We start from the raw sequence: 19,756 nt of genomic DNA, 5'->3' as shown, positions 1-19,756 counted from the left end.
TGTGAAACCCGGCAAAATATTCCAATCGTTTCAAGCAGGTGGATTGTTGTTTTATCCCCAATGGCCTTGTTTATCCAAAACGTCACCTTTTTTTGTCTTGAGTGAATTCTGAGAAACTCGTTGTTTCGTTGTTTGATGGTTGGTTTGTTTTATTCTTGCTGAATAACACTTTGTAAACATATTTTTAATTGATATAAAATAACACAAAATGATGCGGCATTTTTTTCCTCCACAAAATTCATTGCAAAGTCATTATGATTCCGGAGCTGAGAGTCAGAATCTAGTGTACAAAAGTCATCAACACTCTGAATATATGCACACTAGAGAGCAGTCTGTTCCCTCTTTCTGCAGCCATTGCGATCCTCCATCTCTGTCTTACAGTCGCCACCTCCTCCCACAAAATACAGCAATTTGTGTCAAAAAACAGAGGAAACACAACATCTGTACACGACACAAAAAAAGTATATATATTTACCTATATATGTGTATGCACATTTGAATGTGTACAACAAACATTTTATATGAAAACACAGATCCTTTTATGTTCAAGTCCCCCTGGTGGATTACTCTATTTTAGTGATTCAAATATGCATTTTGATTCTAAATAAGTCTGCATTAGATGTTAGTTGCCCTCTCTCTGCTTGATTCAGTGACAGCACCGGTAAAATCTCCCCAAAAAAATAAGAAGCAATAAGTGACAGATATTCTGTTTGACATTTTGCTTGTTTTACTTTGATGGTACACAGATAATATCACATGAAAGTGTGCCAACTGATCAAAATGTAATCACCTGATCAAGTTATTTTAAAGCAAAAGACAGTCAAACGCCACTGCTCGGGTACCAACACAGTGAATTATAAAGCAACAGACATGTGACTTAAAAATAGATTGAGTCAAATGTAGATCATAGACATTACATTTCAGATGAAAATATCTCTCTGCCCTTTACATATCTAGTTGGTGAGCTAGTTTTGTAGTTTTTTGTTTTTTTTTTTGGTCAAAGGATTGCAGAGGTATGACTCGCCAAGCGGAGTTGTCATCCATCTCGTAAGTGTCTCACATACAAATGATTTCACTGTGAATAGCAAGTCATTTATTTGAACTTTTTTTTTGCATTTACAAAAGAAATATCTTGTTCCGTTTTATCCACAGTTGCACTTCTTTTAACATTTTACACAGTTGTCTCTTTACATTTTTAATCCAACTTAAATAGTTTTTTTATGTGTTAAATCCTTGTCAAACATTGTTTGCCATAATACAAATGTTTTTATTTCTTACGTGTGTTTGTTTGTGTGTGTGTGTGTGGTGTGTGGTGTGTGGTGTGTGGTGTGTGTGTGTGTGTGTGTATGTGTGCGTGTGCGCGCGCGTGTGTGTGTGTGTATGTGTGCGTCCACAGCTGAACTGCATGTCCTGTAGTAGAAAGACACATTAAAGCTAAAATATCCATCAGTCATGGGAAAAACAAAAAAGTATGTACAGCTTCTAATGTATTCCTCTCAGTGTTACTATAATATGGACAGTTCCCATAGTCAGAAGCCTGTTTTGCCTTGTAGCGTCAAATCAGTAAAGAAACAGCAGGAAATCCACAGCAAAATGATGGGTTGCGTGAAGCAAACTCATTCCATATCACAGTGAGAAGCTGCGTAAAATTTGGCCAAAATATACATTGAATCCTTCTGTTCCAGTGTGTCCCAAAAAAACATAGCCAATCGTCAATGAGGGTGGCAACGTATGGTCAACCCGGGTCACACCTCACATTCCCGAGAAGGCTGCTGTTGGCAAGTACAGGAGCCGTATTCGTTTATGATGACCAGAGCTCCCTCAATATGGTTGGGCTTATAGTCAACATAGTACTCCGGTGTGGAAATTGTAGCCATCTGCTGCATGTTTTGCTTCTGCTTCTGTTTACGACGCTGACTGCTGAAGCACTGCCTCAGTTGCCTTATTCCGGCTGGAAAGCACTTCCACGACACGTACAACATGAGCACAATGATGAGGAAGGAAAAGATGAGTGCCATCGTGCCAGTCACAACCTTGTGGATCTGCATGGTACTCTCCAGGTCGTCATGCCCCACTGTGACGGTGAAAGAACTGGTGACCACTTCACCGTCCTCACCATCATAAGGGTTGGGTGTAAATGGGCCAAGGAACACGGAGCCTCCTTGGACCAGGTCCCTTGTGGAGGCGTACAGCCCTGCTGAGGTAACTTCCAGTGGGGGATCTTCGCAGAGCTGAAACGCGTAGACAGCGTCCAAGACATCCTCACCTTGTGCCGTGTCTGGGCTTGAACACAGCAGTGAATTGTCACGTTGGCCTCGAAAGGCACTCAGCCACGAGGCCAAGGCACAAACGTTGCGGCTGCACTCCCAGTCGTTCCCTCCTAGGGTAATGCTGCTCAGGGAGGACCACGAGTCCAAGATGCGCTGATCTACGGAAGTCAGCCGATTGGAGTCCAGCATCAATACCTTGAGGTTGGGTGCACTCTCAAAAACATGTGGCTCAATGTATTCGATTTCATTGGCAGATAAGTCAATCTTATCCAAGAAATGCCATGTCCATTCCAGGGTGTTGACAACAATAGTTGCACGGTTATTGTGCATATATAGGGTACGCAAAGAGATCAGGCGAGGGAAATGGGCGAGGTTGACTTTCACCAGCTCGTTGTGCTCAAGATGCAACTCTGTCAACTTGAAGAGTCCAGCGAAGGAGTTCCGTGCCAGACTCTGCAGTTGGTTGTATCCCAAGTCGAGAAACTGCATGCTCCGGCAGTCTTGAAAAATCCGCACTGGCACAAATTTGAGAGCGTTGTAGCGCAAATGCAGATTGGTGAGCTTTCTAAGGCCATGAAACAAGTCGGGCTCGAGGGCCTGCAGCCTGTTGTACGAGACGTCCAAGATGCGCAAGTTTGGGAGGGGCCTAAAGGTACCATTTGGCAGACTCTCAATTCGATTGCTGCTCAGGTCTAATTCCTTGACTCGTCTTAGCTTGTCAAATGCCGCCTCCTCCACAATGTCAATGTTGTTGTGGTCAAGGTATAGCCAGGTGAGCTGTGACAGGCCAGCCAGTTGGCCTTCACGCAGCTCAGTCAAGTTGTTCTCTCTCATGGACAAGCCCGTGGCACTGCTCAGATTTTGGGGAATGTCTGTGAGGTTCAAGCCCTCGCAGTACAGCAGCTTGCTGTCGCAGCGACACAGCCTCGGACAAACCCCCTCCACCATGGGAACCAGTCTCAAAAAAATGCCCAATGAACACAGGATCAACCCAGGGGGCTTCTTCACCGGCCACTTTAAATACAGTCCAATTAAAAGGAAATCCATCAGCATAAATATCCAGGGATTTGACCAAGCAAATGTCCATTCACTCTGGATATTGTTTGTCCACCTATCACATCATATGGCGCGCATCATATTTGACTTTTTTTTTTTTTTCTTTTCGTTTGCTTCCCCCCGCCCCCTGCCCTCTTGTATGTATTTTAGCTTAACGCAGGATTTGGGTTTTTTTCATTCAGTCCGCTAAGAAAATCCTTGTCCGAAATGCAAAAGATAAAGTCTCTTCGTTTATGGTATGGATCAAACGGTGGGTGGAGAGGAGAGATGAAAAAAATACGTCCTCATGGATTGATCTTATCTGAAAAGATTCCTACTCACCCCTATCCAAGAGCTGACAATCTCCATTCAGCGTCTCGCTTTGTGCCCCGACACTAATTATGTGTGGATCTAAAAAGGACCCCACTGTGATACAAATTCACCATCACCCCCTCCCCGCTCTCCTTTCAGTGGACACCAGATCCTTGGCAGGCTTACAATGTCTTAGTTCTCCTCAAGTGAAAGAGACAGAAAGAGAAGGAATCCAAGTGGGGAGATGGTAGAAAGCGCAAGTTCCCCAGTCTGTGTGCCTCAGCTCAGTCTCCTCAGCTTCTCCGCAGTCCTCTGCTGCAATGATCATGAGGAGAAGAGTACATTGTTTGAAATAGCTTCTTTTTTTTTTTCTTTTCTCCTCCCCGACTTGCTTAAGTTTCAGCAGGTCTGCAAGGATATTTATTATCGCCCATCTCTGGAAGCAATCGTTAACTTGTACGGTTTAAATCCGTCCCAGCGGTTAATCATGCTTTCAGTGGTCGATGCTGGCGAGAAAAATAAATAATCAAATCAAATAAAGAGGTAAAATCAGTTCACGGTATTCTTATGTGACAATATTCCATGTCAGTTGTTCATCTTGATTCCAAAAAAAAAAAAAAATCGCATCAGTGCCTCTTGCATCCCTCGCGGCACGCAGGTTTCACTCTCTCTCGTGTTCTCCGAGTGATTTTTCAGCCGACTGTAAGAGGGTGCTGAAGGTTAGTGCTGGTCGGCAAGCAGGGGCGGTAAATACGGAAGGCAGAGGAGCGCGCAATCCCTCGTAGCAGGACCGGTACACTGACAGTGCATGCAGAAACACAGACTGTTCACTGAGTGTCGTAAGCCACTCACAATTCGGAGGGCTCTCTCTCTCTCTCTCTCTCTCTCTCTCTCTCTCTCTCTCTCTCTCTCTCTCTCTCTCTCTCTCTCTCTCTCTCTCTCTCTTTCCCCCTGCTTTGATTGCTCACTCACTTGGTCATGCTACCCTCCTCCTCTTCCTCCACCTCTACCTTCTTAACTCCTTACATTCTCCTGCTGCATTTTCTTTTCTCTGCCCAAGAAATTTACATATTCCAAATGGGCTGCGTTCAAACCAAGCACTAAGTAATGCCTCTCTCTCTCTCTCTCTCTCTCTCTCTCTTCCCCCCTAAACCCCATCGGGCCAATTAATATCTGCCTTCTTTGACCTCACCGTGAGGGAACAGCTGTATGAGTTCACAGTTGTGAAAAAAAAACACATGCATGAGATGGTTAGCATAACTAATAACTTCATAATGTCTAGATACTTTTCCTCTGGACTTCTTTGATTGGAAACACTCGTTGGCTTGTTGTGATTCATTGATGAAATAGGCAATGATCTATTGCAAGCATTTCCATTGCTGATTTCAGTATGTGTTTTGCACATATGACCTATTGTGCTCACTGAGTTCATTATACTTAGAGATGCCATGACATGTCGGACTTTGGTCATTTATCAGAGTCATAATTTCAAATAAATGTGACTCAACAAAGTTTTTTGTCTTGTCTGTCTTTCTGTATACACACAAGAGATTTCATCAAGTATATTTTACTTTGAAAAGACAACAAGAAAAAACTGCATCTATGATTCGAAGCCCATTATTGAAATAATTTATTGAATCAGTTTGACTGTGTGAGCCCAACAAAACAATGTGGATGATGACTAATTGGCCCATCCATTTCAGAGATAATGTCGATGGGCTGCTGGGAAAGGATTGTGGTGGAGATATTTATACAAGTGTGACTGTCAGTGATGTTGGAAGATATTCTGTATCCACAAGGGACCACAACCTCGAGCAGATTGAGGTTTGTATCGATGGACAAAAGGCTGACTTGAGTTGGATTATTCACTGTAGTGAATTGACTCTAACTGTGGATGAGAGTACAATAGATCCATCTGTTCATTTTCTGTAGCACTTGTCAGGGTTAAACTGAAGCCTATTCCAGGCTGGATTTGAAGCCCTGACTTCAGAACTTCGTGGCTGATGTACCGCTCGGTCACAATACTGTGTTGTGCTCAACCAACTAGTATTACAGTGGTTAAGATTGCAGGTATGACAATATAATTTGTTCTAAAGAGAGGATTTGACAGGAGGAAGATTCCCAAGGTACACTGATGTTTTTGTGATGATTTGCGATGCACATTTTGCCTCTGCACGCATCATCAATGTACCAGAACAGAGAAGTCTCGTAGATCCATCTTCATAGTTTTGAGACATTGATAGTGGGTCCACGTGCAGCTCCCTAAAGATATATTGGGACAATAAACTGAATAACGAGATATTTTTTTTCCATTAAAGAATGACTAGTTTGTACCGCAATGCATTTGAGGTGATATTTATATGCACTGCATTATTAAAAAAAAGCAGAGACTAATTTTCAGCAGAAAGTTCACAGAGAGTTCACCCAGCTAAATACTCATTGGCCCCTCTCCCTTGGATGTGTGCATGAACAGTGAGTCACACTGAGATTTGATGGCTGTCTGAATTGCTTCGAGCTTCAGTATGTCCAAAGCAAGGTGAGCCCCTGGAGACAAAAGAGCAGACAGTGATTTAGCTCTGTCACAGCAAAGAGGAGTCACACTCTCAGTGTCAAACATCCTTTTTAAAACTAAAACAAGAGTGGGCTTCTACACCTGCCAGTATTTCTATCCAAGTTGTTGTGTGCAAGGATTTTTCTGAGAATAGTACGTGCCCGTAAGTAATACTATACAATTTTAGATACAGTGTCATCAAACATACCGTGAGTTATTCGTAACCCAGCTTGACTTACAATTTCTTCAATTGCAATTGAAGAAGAATGTGTGTTTCAGGTGACACCATCATTACAGCCCCTCGCAAACACCCAAAAAAGGCTATCAAAAAGCAAAATGCGCACGTTGCCCACTTTGATGTAGTTTATGAGGTCTAGTGACGTCATGGTAAGATACTGCTGACATATCCGATGACAGAAGATGACATTTCAGTTTTTGAAGTGTGTGTAATATATAAGGGGTCCCGCTCTATTCAGTAGACTTCAATGCTCGGTTTTTGTTTTGTGTCAATTTTCTGGCTTCCCAGATGACCAAACACATAGCCTCTGATTTTTCTTATCTTACCAAACACTTTTGTTGTGTTATCCTGTTCAACATTGAACTAATAACTCACCTGGAATCCAGCAAGCCAAGTTTTTGAACGCCACCGTCCAAAGCAGCATTGTCCCTTTATTCAAAAGCATGACAACTGAAGCATAAGCATCCGTCGATCTCTGACTCACTCTTGTTGAAGTGATGACAAGCCGAACTGAGTCTGTGATCTAGGCTAGAAATTCTTGAAAATTTTGACTTATGCGTCTGAATAATTAGGAATCCTTGTGTGAGGCAAGTCCCCAAGCCTTGGATTATGAATAGGATGGAGGCAGATGAATACATAGTTCAAGGATGTCTTATGTTTCATGTTTAGTACGCTAAACCCTTCATCTTGAAAGTTTCAAATGTCTGCGGAGTTCAACAAGAATATCCATCTTTTAATTGAATCCCCATCAAAATTTGATCATCAAAGTGAAAAAAAAAACAACCCAATGCATTTGGAATTGATAGTGCTACTTTAATAATCACAACAACGTGGTGGACATAAAACAGTGTTACACATGACTTTACATGCACACACGCACACACACACACACACACACATACACACACATACAGTATACTGCATATGTATACGTTTCCTCAATCCACCTGGGCAGTCTCTTCTTCAAGCGTATGTGCTCTACCAGAGGCCAGCGAGCTTAAGGGTTCTGTGCTGCTTCTTAACTCTTCCCAGGATTGTGTTCTCCTCCATGGAGATGTCGGATGTTTTTCGTGGTATCTGCTGGAGCCATCCACCCAGTCGAGGGTTTACTGCCCCCAGTGCCAAGATCACTACTGGCATCACTGTTGCCTTGACCCTCCACATTTTCTGAATGGTCGGAGTGAGTCAGTGCACTCTCTGAGCATAATTCTGAACGCACCAAAGATATTGTACTCCACTGTATTTATAGAGCACTTTATAACAGCCACCGCTGTATACAAAGTGCTGTACAAAGAGCAACAATAAGTCATACAACAACAAACGATAAAACAACGAATGAATAACAAAGACAGTAAAAAGCACAAAAAGTCAAACTAAAATCAAGTCTCATGCTGATTCAAAAGCTAAAGATTTTTTTTTAGATGATTAGTTTTCAGATGATTTTGAAGTCCTTGAGAATTTTGAAGTCTCAGGTAGCTTGAGATGCTGTACCTCTTCACAAGAGTATTGAAAAAAATACCGGTAACCAAGAAAATACTGTTTAAAAATGAAGATGAAGTTTAAAATACGGTATTTGTTCCACAAAATATGGCTGAGCTCAATTGGGTCGACATTTTGGCTGCTGAATATCTGAGTCACTCTGTTCGAATTTTCACTTTAGGTGACGGTCGTGGTGGTAAACTTTGTTTGGGTAACACAGAATCGTTGCCTTCTTCTGTGTTACAAGGTATTGTCAAGAAAACAAAAACAAAACATCTAAACATATCAGGGATGGCAACTGAGAAGGGGTTTTTCTCATGTTGTTGTTTTTGTTTTGTTTTGTTTTTTTAAACCAAAATGTCATCATGATGCACTGCTCCTTGTTGTAGTTGTCTTCTTGCCTTTACGTGTTGGTAAATCAAATGCTGTTTCCCTGCTATGATTGTCATACTATTCTGACTTGCTTCCTCGCAATGACCGAGTTGGAAATCTCCCCCAAAAAGTCCAAGGTTCATACTTGACATTTCACAGCTGTAGGAATTAAGCTGCATCTGAATGGATTTCAAAATGTGTACGAGACACCACACCGCCACATTCCAAATAAATGCCAGATCAAAAATGGTACACGACACTATGCTAAAAGCAAATATGCAAATTGTTCTCTGCTTATTATTTTGTAAATGTACATGAATAAAACATGAAGATTTTCACTTGAGCACCCCAAAAATGTAACACTTATCTTTCAATTACATCGACAAATTCTTCTCCCAAAGAAACCCCTCCAGTGGAATTGAGCTAGCCCCAAAAGCACTAGATAAAATTACTTTTATCAGCTCATTGGTAGAGCATTGTAATCTGGACTTTTAAAGATTCAAGCATGTTTGTGTGCCTTCATGGGTTTTTATTCAGACAGTATATTTCATTTTGTTGAAGCTACATAATTTATGAAATCAATCTACAGCATCAGTAAAAGCATTTACGTACATTTACAGGGCATGCCGGTAAACACAGTAGTTTTTTGTCAAATTTATGTTTTTTGACCACATATATAATGGAAATTAATATAGACTTTATGTGTACAAGGAGTTTATTTAAAACATAGTTTAATCCCATGAACCGTCATAATCAACATTTTGTTCATGTGAATACTGTATCTAAGCTGTGATAGTGTACAGATGTACAGTTACTCCTCAGAAATTTTGCTATTTTCACACTTACAAGACTATTAATTTTTAAACAATTATAAAAAGTTGTTAAACATATCCCTTTTAACATTGACAAGTAACAACAATTAGGCACATGTAGTGATGTTGAATGTGATGTGAAACTCATTTTATATATATTTTTTTTCATGTTCATGTTTGCATGTTCTCTTAAATGAGACATATTATGGAAAATTTACTTTTTAATTGTTCGCAGACAGAGTCTCTGCAATACCTGCCCACCCATCAAGTGTGAAATTACAAAACAAAATTATGTTAAAATGATATGTGTGTGCGTGTGTCTGTGTCTGTGTGTGTGTGTGTGTGTGTGTGTGTGTGTGGTTGTGTGCGTGTGTGTATGTGAAAGGCCCAATAGCAAAGACGGAGACAGATTGTCAGAAAAAGTGATTATTTTATTGGTGGTGGTAGCAGTAGTCCAAATGAATGGAATCCAATTGGTTGCAGGGCACAGGGCTGGCAGCCAAAAAGCAAAGCACAAATCAGGTCAGGAATGCAGGGAACAAGGCAAAGTTAGAACCATAAAACCACTTGGTGGAAACACAAGAAAAATGACTGGATGCACAAATGTGTGATGGTGTGTGCTGATCTGGCAACGAGGAGGAGACCGTGACCAACTTAAGTACTGCATTGGTGTGGTGAAGATCATTTGCACTAGGCCCCAGCAGCACTGATCTCCCCAATCCCACAAGATCACCCCCGCCCCCTCCACACACACACACACACACACACACACACACACACACACAGAAAAAGGGTGAGGCTCAAGGTGCACACACTCGAGATCAAACAGGACTCCAACACCCCCTCCCATGAGTGCCACAAGGCACAAGCAGAAAGAATGCGCTACTGTCCACGTCCATGAAGGGCAACCATAAGCGTTGACTGACGATGTGAGGGCAGTGAGAGGGGTCACATTGCTATTGTAGTTTCTGATGAACCTCCGCTAGAAATTTGTGAAGCCAAGAAAGGGCTGCAATTGCCTACGGGAGTAGGGCTTGAGCCACTTGAGCTGGGTCCATTTGAATCTCCCCATTGTCAATGACGTATTCCAGAAAGGTGGTTTTGGGGACATGGCAGTCGCACTTCCGTGGCTTCACAGAAAACGTGTTCTCAAGAAGCTTCTGAAGTACTTGCCACACAAGATGCTCCTGTTGCGACTGGGAATTAGAAAATACCAGGATGTCTTCCAGATATACGTACCAGGTATTCATAGTCGCCACGGTGAGTATTGGAGGCTGTCTTCCATTCGTACCCATCTTAAACATGGGCTATGTGGTAAGCCTGACCCAGGTCCACTTTGGTGAAAATGGTGATACCATGGAGTGTGGTGATGGCAGAGTCAATGAGAGGCATCAGGTACCTGTTCCTGACAGTGAGGCTGTGAAGTCCTCTGTCATCCACACCTGGATGCAGGCTCTTGTCTTTCTTGTCCACAGAAAAGAACCCTGCCCAACAGATGAAGTCGAGGGTCAAATGATTCCATTAGCCAATTACTCTGAGATGCTGCGAAATATTGAACAGCCGGCCACTGGAGAGGTGAATGGCATAATTGTATGGTCTGTGCGAAGGCAAGGACGTGGCATGATATTTACTTAAAAATGGGAGCAAGGTCATGATAACAGGCAGGAATAAGAGATAGATCTACTGTAGTTGTTCAGGCAGTTGGGCAGTACTGGCAAGCCTCCTGATTATTTATATAAATGTGTTATAGAATGCTTCTGTTCGGCAACGCTGCAGCGTTATTCCGCCATACACAATTTTGTGTTTGCTTTTGATAAGCAGCACAACTCTGTAAGGTTGGCACACATCCCTGAGCTCCACTTCGAGTCATAATGAAATGACAGCCCCCCGAGCCCTCTTCCAGTAGCTTTTGTATATGATACAGGACCCCCATCTCCATGAATGTCTCTTTAATAGGGGCTCTAAAACGGTAAAAGTGTGCTGTACTAAGTGTCATGAAAAAGTCAAAGAAAAAGCACAGCACCCCTCGAATTGATAATCCAGCTGGAGTTGTTTGTTAACATATAGTTACATACACGTCACAATGTTCAGATAACAAGATCATAGATTTTTTTTCCTATGTGGCAGTGGATAATCATGTGGTCTGAAGCGGAGAGAAAACCACTTATCACATCCTGAAGCCACTAGGATTCAAAACGGCATTCTTTGATTAAATAGCAGACTGCTGTCTCTGGCAACAGACAATGGAAGGTAAATCCTCTGACAAGAGAACAAAATCCACAAGCTGTCCTTGCGCTAGTGGATGCTCGTCTTCTCTTTTGCTGAGTGTTTCACCATTTGACGTTTTCCCTCACAGTGTGAGGCCCTTCCGAATCATAAATAACCCATTTCAGTTGCAGTACATGCAACAGTGTTGTAGTAAATTGTTAGAAGTCAGGGTTTGTGGCCGGATACGATGAGACAGATTTGTTCAATATGAGGAACACTTTAATGAACATAGTGTGAACCATACTCCACCCTGCTTCTCACAGCAAATCTAATGATACATCTTGCAATAGTTTCATCATCTTAACTTTAAAAAAGAGGGTTTCACTGCTTGAAAAATGGTACTTGTTTCTTATGATTTCTTATCTTGTAAGAGAAAAGAATAAAATTAAAGAAATGTTATACATGTTTGACATTTTATTGGCCATCCTCTCTAGTCATATGCTACATCAATTGTACCCGCACTATACTGTATTCCACAGCATATCTAGACCTACTAAATTATATAGGTAATGGAAAATTAGCTGCAGCAGGCATTTCATTGAATAGGCTAAGAGCTGCTAAGTACAGTACAGTATGTTCACTTGTGTAATACACAAATAAATAAGTAATAAGTAATTGAGTAGGCAAATCCAGCCATTGTCAGTCTGTGATCGTATCAGTGTTCATGTTTATTTCGTTTGACAGTTAAATAATTCAAATGTATACTGATCCAGGTGTCTTTCTGAAGGCTCAACATTTGCAGTTTCATAATAGTTTGGTAAATGGCACCACTTTAAAGCCCTCCTCAAAACTCACTTGTATTCTTTGCCGTTCGAATCAGCATGACTTAGATTTGTTCTTGATTTTACTGCTTGGTGCTTTCTACCGCCTTTATTACCGATTCGTCTTACTGTTTATTGTGTATGTTAAATCGCTCCATGTACAGCACTTTGCATGCAGCGATGGCTGTTTGAAAGTGCTCTATAAATACTGTTGACTTGACTTGACTTGACTAGTTTCAAGGGCATAATCTGCATTTTTTTTCCCGGAAAATAAGGAATCTCACAATGACCATTTATTGGACTGCGTTTGTAAGTAGTAAGACTCACATATCCATATTTTCATTGGCAATTTAAAGTAGAAGTCAAGTAAATGCAAGAGAAACAAGAAATAGTCACGGCAACTAATGTGTGACATTTCACTAAGTTTAGCATGCGGCTTCTGCTCCTAATGAAGATTCTACCTTTGTCTGCAATGTGACGCAAGATTCTAGTGAAGGGAAGCCGTTTTAAACGAAAGAGAAAAAACATTCCATAAATTGAAGCAAAAGTTTCAAATCCAAGCAGAACTTCTTCACTGCTATCAACATGCATAGTGGTCAATTCAGAAATACTCTCAGGGCATTGCTTCACTCAAACCGTTCGGACCCTTCGAGTGATGTGCAAATGTGCTGTTCGCGTATTCAGAGTGGCCCAAAAAAGGAGTACCAGAGCACGCTGTAGGGACTTTGACTGCGCAAACAGTGCATGACACAGGGTGTGTTTAGAAATTACTGGGAGGGGAGTACACTGCCTCTCCGAATCCACACACTCTCATAGTCATGTTAAGGCATTCAGAGTGATTTTCTGAATCAATCCTCAGGAACAGGCATCAAATAGTAGTCCTAGTAATAGTAAATTAGTTTCGTGCTTTGAATCAGCCTCACCACATGGCCATTACATTTTTTGTAAGCACATACTTGATGCCATTTTTTTGGTGGGTGGACTGACAAAGGTGAGATAAAAGGATGACATCCGCCATAGTAATTCCATCGCTTGTGCAGAATCAGAATGTGATGAATGTGTACCTTGTATCATTAGAGTAAGAGAATTGCGTGTTCCCGTTTTTGCAAACAATGTCTGTCTCTGTGGTGACCACCGTTTAGTCTATGTGCTCGAGCAGGGGTACCCAAAACTTTTTTTGACCGAAGATCTATTTTTTGATCAACCAACCTTCTGCAATCGACCCGTTACCGCGCACGCGCACGCTCACGTGCGCACGCACATACACACGCATGCCATGATGGTCAACAGCCTGGCGCGGAGGCATGCGACTCACTTTTGCGGCCTGTTACGCGTACAATTTTAAAATGCTTCTTTCGGCCCTCCATAAATCCCATCTACGAGTGCCATCGGTGAATTGTACATGAAATGCACTTTGCCTGACAATAATAATAATAATAATAATAATAATAATAAAGGCTATATCGCACGCACTCTGTGCATTAACACAAAAGTATACTGCTAGCATGCACAGAGATACACAAATATTTGTTCGGGATCCATCCCTGTTCTCAACCCCTCGTGATAGACTTGGAACCAATCAGCGAGCTACCTGTCGATCGTGATCGACGTAACAGGCACCCCTGTGCTAGAGTCATCGTGTTTTAATTTGATGTTTGATTTTAGACTGGTGCCAGTCTGACTTGAAGATGATTTCTCTAATTATCCTGAATAGAGCCACCACAACTCATTGCCCAAAAATGCTAGCAACTTGACTCGTCATTGTACAGGTTTACAGAAACACATCTTTCTTCTAAGCCTTTGTGATTTATGTGCATTTTCCTGTAACACGCTGTAATGAACTAAGGAAATATGCAGTGGTGATATACAGTACGGATGCTTTTTTTTTTTTTAATGCTAGCCGTACATATTTTTTGGGAGGCGAAATGTAGGAGATATGTAATGGAACCAAAGTGTGTCTAGCTCTTGTGTGTGAATAGCTTGTATTCTTGACAGTTGGTTCATGCTTGTGGTGCTGCAATTGTGCACTTCTCACAGTTTGGTTAAGAGCTCAAACAGTGAGCTCGTTTTGACAGTTAAGATCAGGGAGTGCAGACACCATCAGGCATGTTGGGATCAGGGCTGAAGTAGGTGTCTGTATTTTATATCTGGGTTTTCTTTCGTATGCTACACTTTATTTTTTACATTTTTGTTCACTTTGACCTGTTACAATGTTTTGGACATTTTAACATTTTCGTATACAATACTTTTCTTGAATCATTAGTAACATTCTCTACAATGCACACACTATATTTGCTGTAATTGATAAACTCACTAGTCACTCAAATCAAAAGCGCCATAACACATCTGAACAGATAAATGTGATGTATATGCTCGCTATTTATGTAAAAAAGTACTATCAGGTGAAACATTGGCACAAATCAGCAAAACATAAAATGATGCTACACTCAAAGTCACTCAGCAATAACTCAATTACAAAGTCAGAATTTAATACAGAAATTAAAAAAAAAAGTATTTCACTCAGCGACTGAAATTATTCATTCATTCATTCATTCATCTTCCGTACCGCTTGATCCTCACTAGGGTCGCGGGGGGTGCTGGAGCCTATCCCAGCTGTCTTCGGGCAGTAGGCGGGGGACACCCTGAATCGGTTGCCAGCCAATCGCAGGGCACACAGAAACAAACAACCATCCGCGCTCACACTCACACCTAGGGACAATTGAGAGTGTTCAATCAGCCTGCCACGCATGTTTTTGGAATGTGGGAGGAAACCGGAGCACCCGGAGAAAACCCACGCAGGCCCGGGGAGAACATGCAAACTCCACACAGGGAGGCCGGAGCTGGAATCGAACCCGGAACCTCTGCACTGTGAAGCCGACGTGCTAACCACTGGACTACCGGGCCGCCCCGACTGAAATTAGTGATTGGAAAATGAAGCTTCAAGATGCTTCATGAACCAGTTGTTTTATTATTATTTTTTTTGACTCCTCTAACTGGCACTGCTGGTTTGAATGAATAAAGGGGTTTAAGTAATGGGAAATCAGCGTGCTTCTGTGTTCACTGAAGTTTAGCAAACATATATATATATATATATATACACACACACACACACTTCACTCAGGTGAGCTTCCTCAACCCCTAAAAGTAGCTGCCGTCCGGCCACTTGTAAGCCCAGATTTCATAGAAAGTGTTTTTTTTAATCAACTCAGCACCTCAAATGGACTCTTTGATAAATTTCAATCAGGTTTCCGACCTCATCACAGTATAGAAATAGGTCTTATTAAAGTGTTAGATGATGTAAGATTGAACACTGATGGGGATGTGTCAATGCGTGTCTTATTGGATCTCAGTGCAGCATTTGATTCTGCTGAACATGATATACTGTTGCACAGGTTGGAAACCTGGGTAGACCAATCTGAAAATGCACTTCCTACTTGGGGGAAAGGAGTTATTTTGTGAACATTGGAAATTTCAAGTCTTTAATGGCTTCAGCTGTTTGTTTGTAGATGATTTTAGGTGTTGTGCATTTGGGAGTGTGAAGCACATTGAGTTGGCTTGTTTATAAAGTATGCTTGCTATACATCTATCTCTCATCCCTCTCCATATCTCCCCCGGGATGTACGGTAGTTCTGGAGCAGATGCAAATGTAGCTCAGAAACATTTTTAAAAGTTGAACAAATTTGCAATTCCCCATATTTATGGAAGAGTCTGTTGATGACTTGGAATGTTCCACGGTATACATAGTTTTTGCCCTTATCTTCACAATCTGTCATTGTTTATGCACAACATATTATGAGGTGGTTCATTTCAGCACTGCACATTTTCTGTTCACATGGCTGTGTGCTTCATGAATACCACAAATAATTCATGAGGCACAGAATGTGCCTACCCTCCCACCGCCCCTCCTGCTTGATCTTGATTGTGCTATTTTAAATTTGGAGTCAGAAAAGCCAGTGAACAGATATTATTTGAGGAGTGCAGAGATGGTGACAACAGACAACAATAGGTCAGTTATTAAGGTTACTAACCCTTTGCAGTCAAAACCTCACAATGAATACCTGCTTGTGCCCCTGCCTGTCCTCAAAGAAATCCCTCAGTTCATGTCCCTTGTTTGTTCCGATCCACTGTTCACCGAGATTGGAATGATGCAACAGAAGGAAGACAGAATTGTGATGAAATAGTTCTCCCGGCATTAAGAACAGATCCAGAATTTGGATTGACTGATTCCTTGTTGTATCCATCACCCGTGATGTTCCACTTCAAACTGAAACAGCATTTCCTTCAAAGGAAATAAAATGCAACTCATGCCACCCCCAACGGCACGTGCATGAGCCGAGACAAAGTGTGGGTGATAAATAGCCTTTCTTCCACTCTGCAGTCTAACGAAAGTACATCAATGATACTCAGACCCTCTTCTCACCCCATTGACTCTTTTTCTCTTTACCACAGTTCTGCTCTCACAGATATCACACCACTCTCATTTTCTCACCCTCTCCACCCCATACCCAACTTCCCCCTCCCTCCGCCCCTCATGTCTCTTCTCCCCAGCTCCTCTTCCTTCAGTCCCTCCCTCGCAAACTACTTGCTATTCAGTTCAGGGAAACTGTAGGCAGCGACACTCTCGCTGGCCATGCTGCTGCTGCTGCTGCAGGACGAGACTTTTTTTCATAATTCATCCTCTGCTTTTGCACTGATAACCGGGCATTTCCTCCATTCCTCCTTATTCTGAACGTATACACTTAAAACCCTTGACTCTGTTCCAGCACACTTAAACACTTCCCTATCTAGGTTATCTTGATGTTGTTTTCGTGGAGCCTGCATCTTATATTCATTCATGCCATTACACAATTTTCCAGCAAACGTTATGCAAGTGATCCCATCTCTAGAGAGTGTCCAGGGACTTTTTCCTCAGGAAGACTGCAAATAGATATGTACTCATGATAGAGAAATGTTTCACTTTGTGCTTCTCACTCACATCCAAGGCCAAAATGGATTCTTAGTGATCCCATAATGACATAAGAAGGATGGCAATTGATGGTCACGCTGAAAAGAAAACTAAAATGGAGGTTAGGATCTGTTCAACGTATCTGTTGAAGTCAAACTTGCACTTTACACCATTAGTTTGAAAAACAATGAAATGGACAATGTTTCGGTATGTCATCATCAACTTTATTTCAAACGTCAACAAAAAGTAAATAATTAGTTCACTGTGCACGTGGGTGTGTATGTGTGTGCACTGTACACTAAAAATACATACATTATGAATATTACACATGCATTATTTTAGAATCACCATAATGAAGCACTTTAATACAGATTATTTCACTTGCGAAGACTTCTCAACATTTTACAACTTAAAATAAAAAATACCGCTCATTTTTTTTCCCCTGGTCACAAATGCAAAGTAACTAACTAAATAATTTAACATGCCAATAAATAATTTAAAAAAATATCATTTTCTACAGTAGAAGGCCTCTATCGCCCACGTAGGCTGTGCCTTCTGATTTTAAACAGTTACAGTGTTCATACTGCATTTCAGCTTATGTTTACCATGACCGGAACCTATTCATTTCATCCATGCGATGAGTCTGATGATAAGCTCCACTTTGGTTCACATCCAAAGCCTGCTTGACCGTAAAGATGCTAATAGCCAATGACAGGCCCACAGTCGAAACACGAGGCTGTGTAATGAGAGGAGTAAGCAAACAGGCATTAGCCATTAAACATACGCAAGTACCAGAAGGCACTCTGGAGCCACCTCGAGCAATGCCATTCTCGACTGCATTAACTCCAAGTGACAGCAGTATTCCAGTCCCAAGTAGCACCGTTATAGATACTTTGGGCAATCATGTGAAAGGGAGGAGGAAAAATGGCTGCAAATCATTGGATAAGCAACCCATGGGGCTGAGTTCACTCAATCTGTTGAGTTCTTCTGCAATACAAATACTGTATGCTGTTAGTGGACAAAAAAAAAAGTGGTTTTGTTTCACATAAACTCATACAATTTAAGTAATTATTCAGTATCACAACTAATGCACATGACTTGTTGTGTCTGATCATTCCAATCATCGTTGTACATTAAAAGACAATAATAATGAGTATTTTTGTTTTAACGGTGTATCTGTGGTGTATTCATTTTCGGGCCATTCGAAGTGAATGCGACTTTTGGGGTCTTGAAGTCCTTTTTTTCAACATATTAAATCCCCCAAAACAATAATAGGGCCTGAAGTAGTTTTTTTTTTTTGGTAGTGTTGCGTAATCAAGCTCGCTGGACCACCGCTGTGCCTCCTTAATGTCCACTTAATGAGAACACGTCAAAACAGCCATCCATGGCGCTGCAGTCCGGGGAGCTCAGTGTATCTTAATGAGCATCTAGCTTCCTACTATCTGCTGGTAAACCTGACCAACATGTTAGCACGATTATCAAACGCCACCCCAGGCTCACACAAACACTTCCTCACCCCCTCGTTATCAGCTTGGCTTCCTTTTAAAGTGTTCCGCAGACAGTGTAACCACATTGGACGGTAATTGTACCTCTCACTCCTGCCTAATTGAATTGACAAGGAGCCGGAATTGATATCATTTAACACATTGATCTTTGGAGACAATGAGACAAAATACCCCTTGTCCTCCCCCACCTGTCTACTGCTTTGCCTCTGATTTAACTGCCCATCCCTTGATTTGCCATGTTATTGCCTATGAGCCACCAGATTCATCCTGCCCGTCCTCTGTTTTATCGTTTCTCTGTCTTGTCACTTTTTTATGGTAATAATTTGTAATCGCGAAGTTGTGGAGACCGTTATTGAGTGAAAACATACACGTATTGTTCACATTCCATTTTTTAAAAACTATTCATGTTCTTTTATGGACGTTCTTCTTCTTCTTGCTCTCCAATGTGTAGCATGTGTTGGGTATATGTTTTTAATATACAAAAAAAAAAACCCCACACACACATTGACATTTTTGATGAATTAAACACACTCATTTCACTCAGCAATGTGAGGTTGTGATTCCCACACCTCCCGACAATCATGAGGTTGTTTGTAGCGTTTGCATTTTCCCCTGTCCTTGTGTGCATTTTCTATGTAATACAACTTTCTCCCACCTTCCAAGAAAATGCAGTTGAGGTTCTGTAAAGACTCCAATTGTACCTGGGTGTGAATGTCTGTCCAAGATGTCCGCAGCCTTTCACCCAAAAATCAGTTGGTTGGGCTCAAGTTGGCCTATGAACCAAATGTGAATAAGCGGTGCATGCATGGATGCTTTCAATGAATTGTGATGCACCAACACCAACCTTTCCTGTTGGAATATGGACAAATGTGGGCAAATTAAATTTGTGGCGACACTTTGCCAGTACGTTGCAGTAAACGCACTGCATCAAGCGACTCAGTTCCCAGCGTGCATCACGTGGTGCAATACATTTATTCATGACATTTTGAATGTGTTCATCAGTAATTGGAGGGGTGTCATATTCTAATCTCACATGTCACAGTTGTGTACGTGTGTGGGTTTTTTTGTTGTTTTTTTTTTTTAGCAAACCGTGACTTTAGGTTGTTTGTGTAAAAAAAAAGTGACATTCAGGTTTATCCCTCATTTCAATTTGCAACGCTTTGAGCATTACTGCTGAAAGTGATGCATAGAAAGAACTAACTATATGT

The 19,756-nt window shown here is 41.5% G+C and overlaps 2 protein-coding genes across 2 annotated transcripts in view; one reads left to right on the top strand and one right to left on the bottom strand.

The window, feature by feature from the left end:
• The window catches only part of ctnna2 (catenin (cadherin-associated protein), alpha 2), a 207,827-nt gene that overhangs the window by 108,580 nt on the left and 79,491 nt on the right, over window positions 1–19,756 (top strand). The window lies entirely within an intron of this gene.
• lrrtm1 (leucine rich repeat transmembrane neuronal 1) lies at window positions 708–4,636 on the bottom strand. Its single transcript, XM_052084978.1, has one exon. It carries the CDS (start codon window positions 3,321–3,323, stop codon window positions 1,746–1,748), a length of 1,578 nt encoding a protein of 525 aa, XP_051940938.1. The 5' UTR covers window positions 3,324–4,636; the 3' UTR covers window positions 708–1,745.

Source organism: Hippocampus zosterae, chromosome 13 (genome assembly GCF_025434085.1).
Source record: "Hippocampus zosterae strain Florida chromosome 13, ASM2543408v3, whole genome shotgun sequence".
NCBI lineage: Eukaryota > Metazoa > Chordata > Actinopteri > Syngnathiformes > Syngnathidae > Hippocampus > Hippocampus zosterae.
The sequence above is the reverse complement of the archived record's forward strand: the minus strand, read 5'-3'. Positions and strand labels throughout refer to the sequence as shown.